This window comes from Pempheris klunzingeri, chromosome 17 (assembly GCF_042242105.1).
Source record: "Pempheris klunzingeri isolate RE-2024b chromosome 17, fPemKlu1.hap1, whole genome shotgun sequence".
Taxonomy (NCBI): domain Eukaryota; kingdom Metazoa; phylum Chordata; class Actinopteri; order Acropomatiformes; family Pempheridae; genus Pempheris; species Pempheris klunzingeri.
Genome location: NC_092028.1, coordinates 13,605,160 through 13,622,911, shown reverse-complemented (window position 1 = coordinate 13,622,911; position 17,752 = coordinate 13,605,160). Strand labels below are relative to the sequence as shown.

The window sequence follows — 17,752 nt, the reverse complement described above, 5'->3', positions numbered from 1 at the left end:
GCATATTTACTTAAGTAAAATGCTGAATGCAGGACCTTTACCTGTAACAGGGTATTTCTACACTATAGTATTACTTAAGTAAAAGATCTGAGTCCTAGATCAACTGCAACATTAAAATGCATGTCAGTGCATTAACAATATAAGGAATACACTATTCTACATTAGTACTCATCCTACACAATGAGTAGTACTTTTAACACTTTGAAGTGCAGTTGACTGTTAATTCTATGACTTACTTTTATGCAAAATTACAAAGCAGTACTTTTAAAGAAGATGATTTTTACTTTGCCGTATTAGTACTTCTACTTGGCAACCCTATAATGTCAGAAATAGTTTGTCCACCCGCTCGTAGGACACCACTATATGAATGTTGTGCAGATACTTAATAAATAAATCAAAAACAAAAGGTAAAAGAGGAAAAGCTCTCTGCTTTAATCGTGAAAATCTAACCGGAAACTGTATTAGTTAATAATTCAGACACATTTCCTCAGACACGCTTCCGGGTTACTTGCGCTTGCAACACGCGTGGCCACGCAGATCGGTGCTGCACATTCACACAGTTTGCTTTTAAAGTTTCAAACTTAACACACACTTTGCTCTCTTCCCCTCCGCCTGTCTCCGTCCTCTCCCAGCTGCAGCAAACAGCCACAAAGTCCTTAATCCATGGAGGCGGTAACGTTACATAACAGGCGTGGCAGGCAGGTGCCGCGAAGCACAGTTCAAAAACTGGTCGGCTCACGTCACGACATCTGCTGTGTGCTTGATGCAGAGCAGGACGACATCTAGCTGCTGTGGTGTGGTGGTGCGTTAAAACCTGACCTGTGAGAAAATCATGTTTGTGTTCAGTTCTGACAAGGACACTGCTCAGCTGTGGGAAACTTCCCCTTTCAGACAAGTCATGTTTACAGACTGACAACCAACTCATATTATCAACTTTAAGTTACTAGTACAGTGGCAGCTCCACCAGTCTCATGTAAACTAGCTTTCAGACTCATGCTTAAACGCTTATGTGGTTATTTTATGTCTGTATTTGGATCATATTTTATTGGTTGTTGTGAACCTACATAGATTTCAAAACATTTAAATCTCTTCAGGAACTTGTTTTCTACACAAAATTCTTGCTGAGACAATCACTAAACCCACTGAAAGATGTGTTGCTTCCAAAGGCTCAAATCCTTTCAAGTTGAGATGTTGCTTAAGATCCAACCTAAAAACCTGGTTACCAACTACAATCACTTGATTTCAATCAATATAAAATATAAATTTGTAGGCAGTCTTCAGATTTGAAACCGTTGAAGACCAAGTATAAAGCAGGCAAAACTATCTCGCCACAAAACTTCAAGGGCTTTCTTTGTAAAAAAAATTTAAAGGGCATTTTAAAACTGAATGGACATGCAGACATAAACACAGGGAAACAGCATTTGGTTAATATGCACTGCAGGTTTTATTACAAGTTCCATTCACTACAGGGTAGAGGAAAAGAACTGGGAAATCCCAGCTCACATTAACCTACAGCCAAAACCATTTTCATCAGAAAAGGGAAAAAAAAAAAATCTGGTAAAAAACACTTTCGGAGCATTTAAAACAAGAGGTTGGGACAATAATTTCAATCACATCAGAAGACGACCAAGTGTAAAATATTCTGCACATTTGTAACAACCACCCTTCTGTGCAGACAGGAAGGGACGACAACCAGGAGGAGCTTAGTTTCTTAGCTGGTGTCCATCTGGGAAAACAAAAACACTGAAATTAGACAGCTGCAAAAACACTTTCTGTTAACTGATGACACTGTATCGACAGCTGAGCGTACCCTGGCATTGTAGGCGTCTAACTGGGCGTCGAGTTCCTCTGCTGACAGCTGCTGTTTGCTGCTACCGCCTCGGCCACCTCGACCCCTTCCTCTGGCACCGCCCGCACCGCGTCCTCCGCGGCCTCTCTGCATGCCTCCGAAGCCACCCCCACGATTTCTGTTCATGCCTCCACCTCCTCTGTTCAGACTGAAAACAAGCACACATTTACCAACAGTGTACACAATGTTTTATGGGTCAGGTTTCTTGAACTAAAGACGACTCCACCCACCCCTGCATTGGTCGCCTCTGTGTGTCAATCTGTGATGTGACGAGCTGTATGTTCATAGGCCGCCCTAGAGAGACAAAGACAAACGTCACCATCTGAACAGGGTAGTAAATAGAAAATAAATAGTCCTAAAATAAAAATCTGAATAATAAGGATACGGTGCATATGATTTGAGTGCGAGGCATACCATCAAGTGGGATGCCATTGTATTGTTTCATGGCCTTGAGGGCATCTGCCCTCCTTTCAAAGTGGACATCTGCGGTTCCCAGGCTTCTCCCTGATCGGTCATAATGTACTGCAGCCTTTTTCAGAGTCCCAAATTCAGCAAAAAGTTCCTGGGGAGCAAAAAGGGGAATCCTTAGCAACTAACCCCCGTCACACCTTGTTTGGCCAAACGTGCTCCACTGAAACAATTAACTGTCAACGTGAAAACTCAAGTACCTGAATATCTGCATCTGAGACTCCAAAGTCGAGATTGGAGACGAGGAGCTTCCCTCCAGTTTCCACACCAGCTCCTCCGCCGCCACCGGCAGCGCCATTGAAGCCGCTGAAGCCGTTGTCAAACATGTCATGCTGCCACTTATCTGGAAGCTGTTTAGGCTGCAACAGACGAAAGAGAACGCACCTGCTGACTTCAGGATCCCCTTGCCTCTGTCAATCACAGAGTCCACACGGCTGGGTGTTGGGGCAAGCAGGGGCTCCGCTTCCAACAGGACCAGGGTGCTCAACTCCCCCAAGAGGGTCCCCCCCCCCCAAATGTTCCCTGCCCACCCCATCACTACAAGCAAGTGAATCAGTTCAGACAGAGGACATACACGGGACAAACAACTTAATGTACAAAACAAATGTACAAAATTTCAATTAGTATGTGATCTATCTGAATCTACTGAGATTATTTATATTTAAGTCAAAAATTTAGGAAAGTTATCCCAAAGCAACCCACAATGTCTAGACTAACCCCAGAACAACTCGCCCACCCAGGCTAGCTACCAATATTGCCCATTGTTCTCTTGCCATCTGCGCCTCCACCAAAGGCTCTCCAGATATGATCCTCGGGTACACAGGGGTCGCCATCTGAAGCAGCGTTGCCTCCAGCGTTGCACCAAGTTTCCTGGCCCGCACAAAAGTTCTTTACCAAGCCTCGAAAAGGGCTTTCATGATGGGGAAAGTGTCCATAAGATGAGGGGGAGGAAAGTGGATCGGAAAACAACTAGGAAAAAAGGGGCCAGCTATCCCCTCTAAGCGAGCGTGGATTATTTTGAGCGTCCATTTTGAGACCACGCCATTTTGATTGGGGCTTAGTCTAAATACTCATTCACACTTAAGAGTGATGGTTTGCCATACATGAACACTATCAGGGTGTGGGGGGGTTTGAAGTCCACTGATCCATCCACAAGTAACAGCGACACTGGTTGAAAAGCCACCAAACGGGCCTTGTTGTGAAACCCGCCAGCCACTCCCGAACAAAAGGCCGCCTGGTCGCCGACAAAAACTATGCTCCAAAAAGAGGCAGGAAAAAAGCTTTTTCTCGATGAAGTGGTTTCCTCTCAGGATCTTTTGGACACTTGGGGTGGAAAGCACCGTTATTGCCCGTGGACGACTAGCTCTAATTTAAGGTGCTGGGTTCAAAATGGCGCCGGCGAGGCCTTCACGATCCAACTTTAGCTAGTTAGCCAATATGGCTAACACACTCGCTCTCTCTCTCCAAGAGGCCTCTTCTTGAAAAACGGTGCGACACAAATGGGTTGAGGGAGAAGGGACACACTACGCATACAACTTCCATTAATGCTTAACCGCACACTATAGAGCTCCCACACGAGGGAAACTCGGCGGTTACAGCGCTCATTTTATCGGCTTGACTAGCAAACTGGCTAGAGGGTTAGCTAGCAAGCCTAGTGGAGAATAGAAGGATGCTACCCAGGCATTTTCAGGTTTGCCGAAGGGTTTCTCCTTTTTCTGCCCATTCCTCTAACTTTCTCATACCCTGCTGTAAGGCGTTGGTCTGCCTCTAGCGCGGCTCAGGTTCTGTCGGTTCCTCATGGGGCCGGATCCGCCGCCTCGGCCTCCAAATCCCCCGCCGCTGACTCCAAGACGCCCTGCGCCGCCTCCTCCTCGGCCGCCACCGGAGCCTCCGCGGCCTCGACCTCTTCCACCTCGGCCTCCACCTCTCTGCTGCCTGTTCTGTTTGATAATGTCGTCTAGAGACATATCCATTTTATCGGCCATTATGCTGCCCCAATAATGCTAAACTGTGAATAAAGTATAAAAATACACCCTAGCCTCGCTTGGTCCCTCTTAGCTCGACGCTCTCTTCACCGGCGACAAAACACAATGAGCCACCGTCTGCAGGATATAGACCAACCGCTCCGGCACGTACTGTACGTAAAAAGCACGTCATCGCGTAATATGCGTGACACAAGAAACGCCTACAAAATGTACTTTATTAGCACTGATCAGCACCTCCCCCCAAAACACATAGGCCTACTTATAGTAAAGGTTTTGTGTCAAACCAGTTAAAGGTTTAAGTTAAAACATTAGTCACTTGATTGATATAAAATGAATCAGCAGTCAGTTTGATAATCAGTTCATTAGACTAACTGTTTCTTAGGCTAATTCCAGCCTCTTAAATGTGAGTATTAGCCTTCTATGGCATGAAACTAAATATCTACAGCCAGACAAGCTAAGGACTTTGAATGTCATCGTTGACTCTAAGAAATCATGTACTTTTTAAAGTTTTTAGTAATTAGTAATTAATAAAACTAATTAATCAACTAAAAAAAAATTTACAATGAAAATAATCATTGGCTGCCGCTCTAAAATCAGTATAGTCAGTATCACTAGCATGATCGTTTCTTACCATTATCTGGCTTTATGAAATTCCCCCTAGCGTAAGATTCAGAGTAAGTTTCATTTAGGTTCCTTTCTGCATGTTTGCCATAGTTGATATTTATGTAGGATCAATACAAGCAGGAGTACTGTAAAATTCTTTTATTCAACATTTTGTTTCAAGGCTTGGGGAGGGGGGGTTAACCAGGGCAGCATACTCGGGAAGGTCTCTATTTAGTAAAGTCCATTTGAGGGCAAGAAAATTTATAATAAAAATGTTGGCCTTCTACATTGCATTTGGCTTCCAAAACTTGCCCATAAAGTGTGTATCCAATGTGACAATTCCATTACTTCTACAATTTACTGATCAAACTATCTTCCAAAACAAACTAAAAAATAAAATAAAAATAGAAGTCAGCCCTTTCACATTTTCCTCCAAAGTCATATAAGTAGCAGTAGTAAAGAAAACAGGGTTTGGATTTAAGACTGCAGTCTCTTGTGTCCTGTGGAGAGTGTCAGCAGTTTGTACCTCAGCATCAGATGTCAGCAAATTTTGATGAAAGTTTGCATCAGTCCCATCCACACAAAGAAAGTACATGTGACGATTTTGTGACTTTAAAAAAACATGAACCAAGAGACGGGAGAATTTGTGCTCCCTGGAATCCCACTTCTTTTCTTTGTAGTCAGGTGTAGAGGGTAAAGAAAGAGGCGGGGCTGCTATGGTCCAAGGTTTAAAAACCAGATTGGCGTTCTGTGCTAGACTGGCCAACGGGGCTGACTTTCTGGCTGATGGAGGAGAAGTTCTCGAGGATAATGGGTGGAAAAAAAAAAGCGACTGGACCATCGTGAGAAAGACTAGGACTTCTTGGAGTCCTGTGTGTTGCGTTTCTTGAGGTCACTCAGGTCCACCGGTGTGAAAGCTGCAAGGGCACACAGAAACAAATTGTTCACTGGCCAGTGCTTGATTAATTTAATCCTTTAGTGCGACATAAAAATAAAATACAACTCACTAATAAGTGAACTTACAATGTAAGTTAGGATTTGGGTTCTTCTCCACATACTCCTGTGGTCCACGGTCATTACGTTCACTATTTTGTGTTGATCTGATGTCTCTAAGCACACACTGCCAGGCTGTGAAAGAGAAAAGACAACAATGCTTTTGTTACATTTAGGAAATTATATCCTCCACTGCAGACTTGTTAGTAAAAAGACAGACTGAAGTACAGATTGGAGGTTAATAAGAAGTTCAGCTTAACGAAGGTGAGACATTTTAAGTGCTCTTTTCTGAGACAGTGTGCTGGCATTTGGTAATGTGCAAATTCACTCTTGAGCCCTTTTCAAAGTAAGTGCTTCAAATCCAGTGCTTATACTCAACAGTGGGCAAATTAAGATGTCCAATTCAGATACTTTAGCACTACTTATCCTTTTAATGATGACGGTTAAAATGAAACCATTGAAAAGCAAAATCTGAAGTGTGGGCTGTGGCCATTAGCACCACACTGTCCAGTCGCTGCTCAAACACTCAGACCTACCTCACGTACACTTCTATCATCAGGATTTATACTTTCGCTACAGAGTTTTAAACTTACAGTAATGCCATGGAGTGTTTTTCTGAGTGGGTCCTTGTCTTGCTTATCTCGTGTAAATACGATAAGTATTCCTGCTAATGGTTTCAGGTTGTTCTACTGATCTATAGGTGGCAGTAACACAGCAGGACACAAATGCTTTTTTGAGTGAGTGATGAGTTAACATTGAATGCAAACAAATGTTTTGTGTGTTTAGAGGAAAACTCCACAGGGCACCTTTAAAATCCACACAGTAAACAAAGAGTGGTTCCTTTGGCTTTGCAAACAGTGAAAACAGATGTAGCATTGAGTAGCAGTGTTGAGAATGAGAGGCTGTCTAGTTTGGCCTCTTGCATTGCAGAGAGGGACGGCACACTGACAGGCGGAAGTGCTGTAACGCCATCGCCGTTTACAAATTGTGTCGTCACATCCAAGTGGGCACATAACATGTTTTCTTGCTCTATAAGCTGATGAAATCATTCAAGCTGTGAGTCAATAATGGGTCAGTGATGTCAACATGAATTAATGTAACAGATGCAAACATTTGTGCTATCTAATTTCATGTTATACTACTACTAATGGCAGACATGATCAAAAGGAGTCTATCTAGTTCATAGTATCAACGATTCTACTTTAATATGTGAAATGGATTTTGAAAGAAATGCTTGACAGTGTGCCTCTGTATTTAAGTGGTATGAGCTGCCATTATACATGCCAGTGAGACAAACAAAATGACTGTGTTTGAATTTCAGAGATTAAAATATAAAAGATCTAAACAGGTCAGACTTTATTTTTATGTTGCCATTTTTGTTTATACCAATAACCTACAGGAAATAAAGTTGAACCAAAGCTGTCCTAAAGCGACACAAATACATTTTTAGCTCTGAGAGGTCTATTATTCTGATCATTTGTAGAATAAAATGTTTAGATTATAACTTGTCGATGTTGGAGGGGGGCATACTTACTATCATGTATAAAGCGCACATTTTCCTCATGTGCTGGAGTGAAAAGCTCCCCACTGTTAGTAGGGGATCGGGGGCTTGAAGTCCGCTTGTAACTATTCACCATCCTGGGAGCAGATGAGCTTCAGAAACATGAGAACAGCTGAATTAGTAGTAATAACAGACATGCATGTCACATAATATCATTCTGTGCCTCAAGTCCAAAACAGCACACACCTGAAACTACGTTTCATTAAAATGTTAATGGTGTCTATTAACACTGGCCTGTTTGATGTTGTACGTTCACACTGAAGTGCCATAATCTTTTACAGACCTGGTCATTCTGTTTGCAGTCTGTACTCGCTCCTCGCTCCTCTATGGTGAGTGGATTTGAAGAATATAAAGGTTCAGAAGTCCTCAGCTGAATTCTAACAATAAACAACAGTGTCAACTACAGCATCCCCACTTTCAGCTTCCAAATGACACAGCACATGCTTACATTTACATGCAAGCACAGAGTTAAATTAGCTAACTACTCACTAGTCTGTAATAAACTACACGATATGAAGAGTTCTCACAAGTAAAATAACATTAACATCAATACAAGTGTTGTTAACTCATAGTTATACATGATTTCTATATAGCTATGATAGGCTAATACATCCATGGGTAAGCTGTGGACAAATGTTGGCGTTAGCTAGCTGAGGAGCTTTTGTTTACGTTTTCACTTCAGTAGCTTCAGCAGTGCTAGCAGCAGGCTACAGAGCCAAACCTGCTACACCAACCCCCTGCTCAAATTCTAGTCAACACGAGTATCTACTGTCTGTAAAAACCTATGTGCTTTTTCGGATTCGCGTCCCCCTACCGCTATATCCCGGGAGACAGCGAGGTTAACTATAGATCTGCTGACACAATAATTTCAGCTAACTTTAGCCAGCTAGCTAGCTAGCTAGCTTTACATTGTCTTGTCGTAACGTTAGCTTCTATTAGCTAATATCCAGCTGGCGTTGCGTTATTCGCAAATATTTACTTGAAAGAAACTCAGAGCACTGATGCAATTTTCAATACAAGCTGTTAAAATATCCAACAAACCTTTTTATGACCCTTCCTTTGGATTTCTTTATTCAGAGGCTGTGTACGCCGTTAGACCTGGCTAAAACGTTGCCAATGCCAACCAATCATTTCCGGGAAGAGACACGGAAGTGAAATAGCTCTCACAGCATACATCTGATATCACAGCCAGCGATACTGATAATAATTAACAAATTAACACACACACACACACACACACACACACACACACACTGCTACTGTATTACAATTTCGCATCAGGATACCATTCAAGCATATCAGAATACATGATGATTTTTATTTTAGTTTGACAAAAGTTGAGGGCACACCATGTCTCCATGGACTATATATATATATACAGTAAATGCATGTTTAATATCACACCACTGTAATTATGCTTTACACAAAAGAGGATGGCTGAAAAACTACTGCTAGAAGTGATAGTGGTGAAAATGTCAGTATGCTCTCTTTAGGTCTTGTGATACACTTTCATTTTTCTCAGACAGACTACACAACAGTATCTCAGTCATAGTTAGAAAAGATCTCTTTATTTATGAAAATGTACAAAAATAATTATTGAGGAGAAAACAATAAGACTTTCATTGCTGATGTTTGCATTTCTATTACACACAACAGCAGCAAAACATTCGGAAAAGCAGTGGAAGTGCTTGTACGGTATAAACTTGATGTTTTTGGATTTCTGGCCACGAATGAAGCATCAGTTATTAATTTGGCTGATCCTCTTCCTGGCCCGCAGTGAGGATAAGTATTATATACACAACTCTGTCTATAAAACACACACATCTTGACCCAAAGTCTGTGATGTAAATTCAAAATATAGTATAATAAGAGTTTCTATTGATAAAATACTCAAACTGAAATGAGGACAGCGGGATATTTGCAGATTAATATTTGCAGCATGAACACTGGCAGTATGATAAAGACACAAATGCACAAAATAAAGTGAAATAAAAACAACCAGAAAGACAAATACAGCTTAATAGAGTATTGCTTTAAGGCAATAATCAATAAAAGAGTAATAATGACATAGAAATGTGTGCAACACTTTAGAAACAGACACAGAACCACCATCTTGCTTTGCAGGATCAGTGACATGGCCCTAACTGTGGCTGTGCTCCTCCACCCTGTTACAAGTTTTCTCCGTGTTTTTGCTCAGTCTTCTGTTCTCGCTGTTGCTGTTTTCTCTTGGGTCCATCACACGCAGCCAGTCTCAAACAGTTTGGCCAGCTCTTTGCAGTCTGGGTCGATGAGGTCCGCAGGCTTCTCTCCACTTTCGTTCTCTGCCTCCGTGCTGGCTCCCATCGCCAGCAGATATCTGCGTGGAGCATGAAGCAGAGCGTTATTAAGCAGAGATCCCCAGATAGAAAACACGGCAAAGGTTATCATTTCTGCAAGTGATCTTCTTCACTGGCTGTGATTTGTTTCAAAGACCTCAGAATAATTCGGTCAAAATTCAGTTTCAGTTGTGGTTCATTTTGCTTCATTTTCCCTTATACTAATACTACTTCTATTACTACTACTACTAATAATGATAACAATAAAAATATAGCATCTGTCAAATCAAAGTTACAAAGTGCCTTGTAGTAAAACCAAATAATAAAGTGAATAATTTAAATCATTACAAATACTTGATTTAAAGGAGGATATTGAGTGACTTGTAGATATAATTCAACACAAAATACCCCCGTAATATTTTCCCTCCCTGGAGTTGCTTGATGCTGAATACTAGCCTATATTTCATAGAAAATGTGCAACATTTCAGTGTCACATTACTGTGGTTTCAAACGTCTCTCTCTCTGTTCCATATTAAAATTAAAGGTGCGTGTTTTATAGGAAAACGTTTGATTTTGCTTTTGAGAAACCAGCAGTAGATGCTGGTTTCTCCTTCATGTTTTGCTCTGTGTGATCAGTGCAAAGAAAAGCACCACTGATTGAGCCTCAAAAGGTCAAAAAGTCATGTGTTACCTGGCAATTTCTGGGTAGCCGTCACTGCAGGCCATGTGAAGTGGCGTCCAGCCATCCTCATCTCTCTGATGAACATCGGCGCCGTATTTCATCAGCAACTTCACCACCTCCAGGTTTCCTGTGAGCACAGCTTCATGGAGTGCTGCCATACCTGCATATAAGACTCCATCAGTCCTGCACTGCTCTACACAGCCACGCACCCAATGCAAGTCAGTGACTGACGTTTAAAACAGTTCTGCCTCCTTGATCCTCACTGCACATTTCTATTCAAAGCCATGAACACCTGCAGGCAATGTGGCAAAAAAGTAAAAGCTGTGGAGACTTTGCTCACCTGAGTGGAAGAGAGTGTCCACGCGAACCTTCCTCGCTCTCATGAACCGACCGATTTGCTCCAAATCTCCTCGTCTCACGATGTCCTGGAAGATGATGTCATTGGGGAAGTGTACAGTTCTCTTTGCTGGTGCGACGGGTATGACGGGGGCAGGAATTTCCTGCGCTTGTGTGCGCTGTGTTGAACTGTACCTTGAGCCTTTGCTGTACGAGGGGACGTATGTGGACGCAGACTTGTAAGTGGACGTGTAATGCGATGGGGTGTAATGAGTCGTGCTGTACTGTGTCGGGGTGTACTTTGCTGTAGAGGTATATGTGGATGTGTAGTGTGTCGGTGTGTAATGTGAGGGTGTGTAGTATGTAGGTGAGTGGTATGTCGGTGTGTACTGTGAACTCCGTGTGTACGTTGACACTGGTACATGGTAGTTGTACTTCATCCCTGCCCTGGTTGCGGCTCTGCCTCCCCCTTTGCTGTCACCCCAGGAGGAGGGAAGAGAGAGATCCAAGAGAGCGCACCAATCCAATAAAAGAGCAGTATCCTTTGCTCTGTCTCCTTTCTTTCCTCTCCTCGCTTGCTTGTTATCCTTTTAGTTCCCAGCTGGAGTGTCTCCTGCTGTTACTGCAGAATAAAACTTCTGAAATCTTCTGTTTCACTTCACTATGTTCCAATCTCCGTCTTCTAGCTTGTGTGGTCCCCTTTTTCTTGTCTGTTGTGAATTTCTTCCATCTGAATTTGAAACTGTCTTTTGCACACTGTGTTTGCTGTTGCGCAGAACCATTGTCTGACGACGCAAGTGGGAGAGGACTCCTATATACCCTCTGTGGGGCTATTTTAGGGCCTTAATATCCAGTGACTTCAGCTTAGAAATGAGTGGTCCTCGTCCGGCCCCTCCCACTGTTTCAATCACATGTCCAGAGACACTGCACCCTCCCTGAGATCGTTAAAAATGTTGACAACCAAAATGTTCCCTCTGGGTCTTGCTTGAGACATAAACATCTCCCCAGATAAACATCTGAACACATAGGTTTATTATCGGGGCTAAATACTGCCAGAAGGAGGAGACTATACTTCAAACGCACAGGAGCCCACTTAGGTTTAAGTCAGTTTTCTGTGAATCACATTGGTTTGGTTCTATTAATTAGAGAGATGTATTGCAGGACAAATAAACAGCACACAGCAATAGCACATGATGTGATTGTGTCATGTGTTGTTGATTTGTCTGCTTACCGATGGCGCAACATAAGTTATTAGAGAGTGAGCACGCCTTTTACTTGCAGATTAAATGTCAGTAATGTCTCCAGTGCTTCTGATGGTTTTCAGTCCATTCATCCACATTCCTTCTCATGTTCCCCATTGACCTGCAGGTCCGTCATGTGCCGCTCGCCCTTTGCACTGTTACAACCAGATACGCCAATAAAAGCAACCCACTCGAGGAGGTCATGTGTGGGAGCGTAGTCATGACAAACTGGGGCCACTAAATGTAACCTCTCCCTTTAAATGCCACCAAAAAGTCACATGGTTGCCAGAAACACAGCTATTTACAACACTGAGCTTTTGCGGGAAAAAAAAACAAACTACAACTTTCTACATAAGATTGACACACATAGATCTCCACAATGACAAGTACAATGAATAACAGGTTTTTACCTCTGAGTGACATACAGTGTGTGTGTGTGTGTGTGTGTGTGTGTGTGAGAGAGTGGTGCTGTAACATGGTGACAACAGCTGTCCCCAGACAGACCTCTATGATGGGCAGCGCTGGATTTAACTGGTTCACAAAACCTTTAGAAGAGAACTTGGGCATGTCAAAGATGCTGCCAGCGTAACAGCAGAGGAAATAGTGCAGCTGCCATCATCGGGTTTTTGTTTCTCGCCCCAGCTCCAACCACTTAAGGTATGACCTCGCCCCAGAGCTCGATCTCCTCTGTTGTCATGTGGAGCTATTCTAACGTGCAGCTACACATTCTGTACGCTTTCTTATTTGGAGTCCATGTTATTCATCACCTTAAAGGCTCAGTCACCTTTGCCTTCATACAACAACTGAGTGTCTTTTTATTTCCAAAGTAAGGAGATCATATGACTGCCATGGAGGAGGAGGTGATCAATTCATCTCTGTAATTCAGCTGGCTGGTAAGAGGTGACCCCCGCTCTGAATGCCAACATCAATTATGATTCATCACCTCGCTGTGCCACTGCTATCTAAACAGGAGGAACAGGGGAAAGAGGCTTAGAGCTAATGTCTAGACAAACTGAAGAGAGACTATCTGAATGTTCACAGCTTGAGGAAGAGGCTTTTAGAAGCAGCTATCGGGTGTCACAGTTGCTTATATGGCAGTGAGGGGGTGCGGGAGGGAGGGGTGTCCCTGAGCAATGGTGATACTCCTTCCTGCTTTCCTCGCTCCTCTCCGCAGAGACTTCCTCACCACAAGAAACCAGAACCTAAAGGCTGTGGAAAATATTTGTATGTTACAGCACAGCTCCTGGACAAATGCCAGCGAGGAGTCCCACGAGTTACGGCTTCTGTCCGTACACAGTCCCAGGCTGCCTCCTCCTTGCTCTCTATCAGCCCTTTAAGGTGGTTGTGGGATGTTATGATCTGTGAAATTACCGAGAAGTCAGAGTGAAAAACATTCAGGCGTGCTGGACATCGCCAAAGATATTGTCAGCAGCCACAATAAACGACAGAAAAGGGACAAATAAGATATTTCATGTATGTGTTCCCTCAATGTGACCTTTTAGTAGCTCAATATGGCCTCCGGTATGTATTACTAGGATGTATGCTTTATTAACATGACCATGTCTTTGTGATTACAGTGTCTAAAGGCTCGGGGAAGCCTCACTTCTATCCTGCTCAGTAATCCTGTGATGTTGTCTGTTCAGCGCTGCAGCCAGGATTTATATTACACTCATTAATGTGACTGTTCAATTATATTGCCTGTAAATTGTATCTCCCAAGATGAATACTTATTCATTCACAAACCAATAAAGGATTTTTTATATTCACCACTATGTTATTCCCAGTTTTTTTTTCTCTACATGAATGTTTAAAGCATTTAGATTTTGTTTCTAAACTCCCGTCAGACTGTGAGGACTGAGATTATGTCTGCGTTTTCTGTTGGCCTAAAATAAAGTCAGAGTTAAGAATGCAGCACTGAATCAGCTAAAAAAATCTACCAAGTGTTAATTTTTAATGGCACAATGTTAATTCCCCGCAGGCTGTTATAAACCCCACATTCCCTTAAAACATGAATAAGTACAGATACAGAGGACATGACCTCAGCGTCCTCAGTGACAGCCATGTGTGTCAATACTGGAATCAATCGAACTGATACACATGCAGCAAATTTACACAACAGACATGTTTCTCTTCTTTTTCTTTCTTTTTTTGGTAGGAACGTTTTTTCTGGACGATCGATACGTACAGTTGTGTGTGTGTGTGTGTGTGTGTGTGTGCACTTGCTCACAAACTCTTCATCCCTTTTTATATACACACATACAATGCACATGCAGGTAGCTTGGCTCTGCAAAACGTTTACTTCATTAGTTGCCTAAAACAGGACCTGCATATATAGTTTATTTTATCCATTTAAATCTGAGACTAAAATTGATAAGATTTTCACTGTAAATGTTTTAACGTTCATCTTTAAACCTTCTTAAAACCTTGTTGTATATATTTTCTAATACTGACATTTCTGATCAACAAAGTACAGTTTGACAATCCGATCCATTTGTGTTACTTTACCACAGAACATCGGCGCTATGCAGCCAGGTATCCAGAGACAAACAGTTCAGGACGCACGAAGCTGAGGCCGAAAGAATGACAATTTTAATAGCGACCTGCCACAGGAGCTTATCACTGGGCTATACATGTTACCAAAAAGCCAGCTATGCATTCCTTAACACTCAACTGACTCGCGTGATGCAGGTAGGAGGCAGGTTGGTGACTCCATTGCCTAAAAATAAGAGCTGTGAAGCATGTTATGAATGCAGGCTGCCATCCTCATAAACATTGCCGTCTAAAAAGGTCAGTGTAACACAACTCACATGTATCTGTGAAAATTCAGTTAGAATAATCCATACGTATGCGTGGACATAGTGTAGTTTCACAGCTTTGTTGTGACTCTTAGCAGGAATTTTAAAAAGGAAGTGAAGCAGAGCTTCTGCCAGGCTGTTGGAGGGTACATGTTTAAAAAAAAAAAAAACAGTGCCTGTTGTTGTCTGCCCCTCTTGCGAGGCTTTGCAAACCTTTTCTCAGAAACCAGCCTGCTGTCCGGGGCACATGCAGCCCCGTGGGTGACAACAGGAGCAGCGGTGTGTTTCTTAATAGAATATGAACACACCTGGATCGCTGGACGGTAAGCGCTCGCAGGGATTAGGCTCTTTCTGGATGCCCACAGGCCCAGTGGGAGACACTCGCTCGGCCTGAAAAGTGTCTGGTTACTGCACGCGCATTGGGGTGAGAAAGAGGAGTTGGAATCTAAATCAGGAGCAAGTAATCCTCTGTCGGTCGGCGAGAAAGAGGGATACCATGATGCTTCCATCTTGGGAAACTCACACAATAAGTCACTGTGAACCACTTGTTAGTGATTTAAATGAAACATAATGACCCTGATATTCACCTCAGCATTTAAAAACTAGATTAGATATTTGCTGTAGTATCGGATAAGAAGTCTGAGGACTGACTTCAGTTCTGAGCTGAAGAGACATTCAGGTAACTACTACAGCTGTATGGCGACTTCATGTGCCAGCACTTTTATACAACAGTAACATGATATTAAGAATATACAGTATGTCAGGTTTGAGCATGAATGGCTACACCAGAATTACTGCAATTTAATACTTTGAATAAAATAATGTGGTTCTGATGGAAAACATAATGAAGGCCAGTGAATGTTCTTCATTATGCATTTGAGAAAAACAAATTCCTTCCTTAATATTTGCTTCATCACTTAAACAAATTAGCCACTAACACAGCAAAAGCTGTGTGCCTATTAATGAGCATCGCGCTCTTAGAAGATCCTCGTGTGGATGGAGGCTACAGGATCAGTTGACGTGAGCAGCATTCACAAATGCATGAGAGTCCCACACAGAGCCAAGCGAGCGCATTAGACAAGCCAACCAAAAGTAAATCGAGCCATTTGCTGTTGAAAATGAGCCCAACAGCCATCTGGCCTGACATACATGGCATGGCCGTCATGGTTCCCATGCCTCCGGGCTCTTAAGTTGCTGAACGTCGCAGTCATGAGCAGATAGTTTCCATGGGAATTGGTCCATATTCATTACCACAGACTGGGTGAATATGTGTTCTTTTTAACGCTATTATATATTATATATGCTATTGAAATAAGACATTTTTTTTAGATTTAGTTTTTCAAAAACTCACTGATAGTCTCATTTATAATAATATAATAATAAATATATTAATAATAATATTTGACAATATTCTTATCACTTAAACATGGGAGTTAAAGGGACACTCAAGTGATTATACGCAGTTTAGTTTAATTGTCACAAGGAGTGGTTTAATGTCTTCTGTGGCCAAAAAATATAAAGAAATTACCCTGATGTCACATCATAGTTTTTAGAGCTTGACGCACAGGGAATAAAAGGCAGGATATCGTCGCTGCTTTTATACCTGTTGCTTCTGGGTTCCCCAGTTTTGTGGATCTGACATATTTACTGGAATTAACATATTGTAATTAAATTTTAGAAGATGAGCCTATAGACCCCACAGGAGCTCAAGGTCTGGTTTATACCTGAATCAGACTTACTTACAGCCATGTAAGCAAACTTCACACAGAAAGGCAGCAGATTCAAACCTGGAACCTTCTTGCTATGAGGCAACAGTGCTAACCACCACACCACCATGCTGCCCCTTGTCTCCTGTGGAGTTAGGTCATTTTGTGGTCATAGAGAGCCGTGGTTACATCAGACAGCAGCTAGAAAGGAGAGAGTGTGTTCAGTTCTACGGTCTAATGTACATGATTTAAAGTAAAACTCATACCTCTGTTCAATTCATCTGGGTTTCAGGTAAAATGTAGATATTAACACTGTTTTAAATCAGAATAATTAATGTCATGTAGATCTAAAGAGTAACCGGTGCAGACTGGTGGAGGTGAATGAACTCTGCAGGCAGCCCACCGAGAGTGTAAATGTGTTTTTTGTTCCGACAGAAATATAACTGCTCAGGCCGTGTCTAAATGTTGGCACAAGAGAGGGCAGAGCATTTGAACCCGGGCACCTCTCGACTGTGCATATCTCCTCATAAACACTTTACAGTCTAATATTTTCCAGTGACCTGTGCAACCCAAAATTAAAAGGCCTCCAGCACAGCTTTGAATAAATAGCCCCACGGGACGGTTCAAGGATTTTACAGACTGTTCAGAATAGTTATTTGTATGTCATCCAGTGGCCCAATTGAAGATGAGGGGAAAAAGCTGCTACCCCATTGAGAGACGCTGTTGCTGACATTGATAAAGTATAAAGAAGGCTCCCGTGTAAAGAGGTAAAGGCATTAAACAGGCGCTGCAGCTGTCCCGGACACAGTGAGAGCAAGAGGCTCTGACTTAACGCAGAGGGGAGAGGGAGTAGCACCAATGCTGGCTGAATGTTTGTGTGAGGATAGGGTTACCTTAGCCGAAGCCTGCATCCACGGAAAAGGAGGTCAGAGGTTAAAAGTTGAGCCTAATTTGTTGATGCCTGATTGCACAATGAGGGCGTGCGTCTTGGCAAGTGGTCAGAGGACGAGCGTCCAGAGAACCTCCTCCTTCACTGCTGCGGCTGTGCGCTCTGACCAGGTTGCACAAGGTTATGATGAATTAATTTCCTGGATCTGTGAGAGCTTAAGCAATGAAAGATGGAGGACACCGAACAGGTGGACTTACTAAATCTAACCTTTACTCAGCATATGAAGGACAATGGAGTATCACACAGTCACACAATGGTGTTCCTGAGCT

At 42.5% G+C, this 17,752-nt stretch overlaps 3 protein-coding genes across 3 annotated transcripts; all 3 read right to left on the bottom strand.

Annotated features, from left to right (window-relative positions):
• Positions 1 to 1,420: 1,420 nt before the first annotated feature.
• alyref (Aly/REF export factor) lies at positions 1,421 to 4,408 on the bottom strand. Its single transcript, XM_070847979.1, has 6 exons — positions 4,060 to 4,408; positions 2,518 to 2,676; positions 2,264 to 2,411; positions 2,080 to 2,143; positions 1,811 to 1,997; positions 1,421 to 1,726 (listed from the first exon to the last, which is right to left on the bottom strand). The coding sequence occupies exons 1-6, from the start codon at positions 4,300 to 4,302 to the stop codon at positions 1,712 to 1,714; spliced, it is 816 nt and encodes a 271-aa protein (XP_070704080.1). The 5' UTR covers positions 4,303 to 4,408; the 3' UTR covers positions 1,421 to 1,711.
• Positions 4,409 to 5,049: 641 nt separating this feature from the next.
• On the bottom strand, positions 5,050 to 8,590 carry mcrip1 (MAPK regulated corepressor interacting protein 1). The gene is made up of 5 exons (XM_070848244.1): positions 8,501 to 8,590; positions 7,743 to 7,836; positions 7,433 to 7,551; positions 5,929 to 6,033; positions 5,050 to 5,822 (listed from the first exon to the last, which is right to left on the bottom strand). The coding sequence occupies exons 2-5, from the start codon at positions 7,748 to 7,750 to the stop codon at positions 5,758 to 5,760; spliced, it is 297 nt and encodes a 98-aa protein (XP_070704345.1). The 5' UTR covers positions 7,751 to 7,836; positions 8,501 to 8,590; the 3' UTR covers positions 5,050 to 5,757.
• Positions 8,591 to 9,008: 418 nt separating this feature from the next.
• ppp1r27a (protein phosphatase 1, regulatory subunit 27a) lies at positions 9,009 to 11,588 on the bottom strand. The gene is made up of 3 exons (XM_070848726.1): positions 10,797 to 11,588; positions 10,466 to 10,616; positions 9,009 to 9,815 (listed from the first exon to the last, which is right to left on the bottom strand). Exons 1-3 carry the CDS (start codon positions 11,230 to 11,232, stop codon positions 9,695 to 9,697), a joined length of 708 nt encoding a protein of 235 aa, XP_070704827.1. The 5' UTR covers positions 11,233 to 11,588; the 3' UTR covers positions 9,009 to 9,694.
• Positions 11,589 to 17,752: the final 6,164 nt, after the last annotated feature.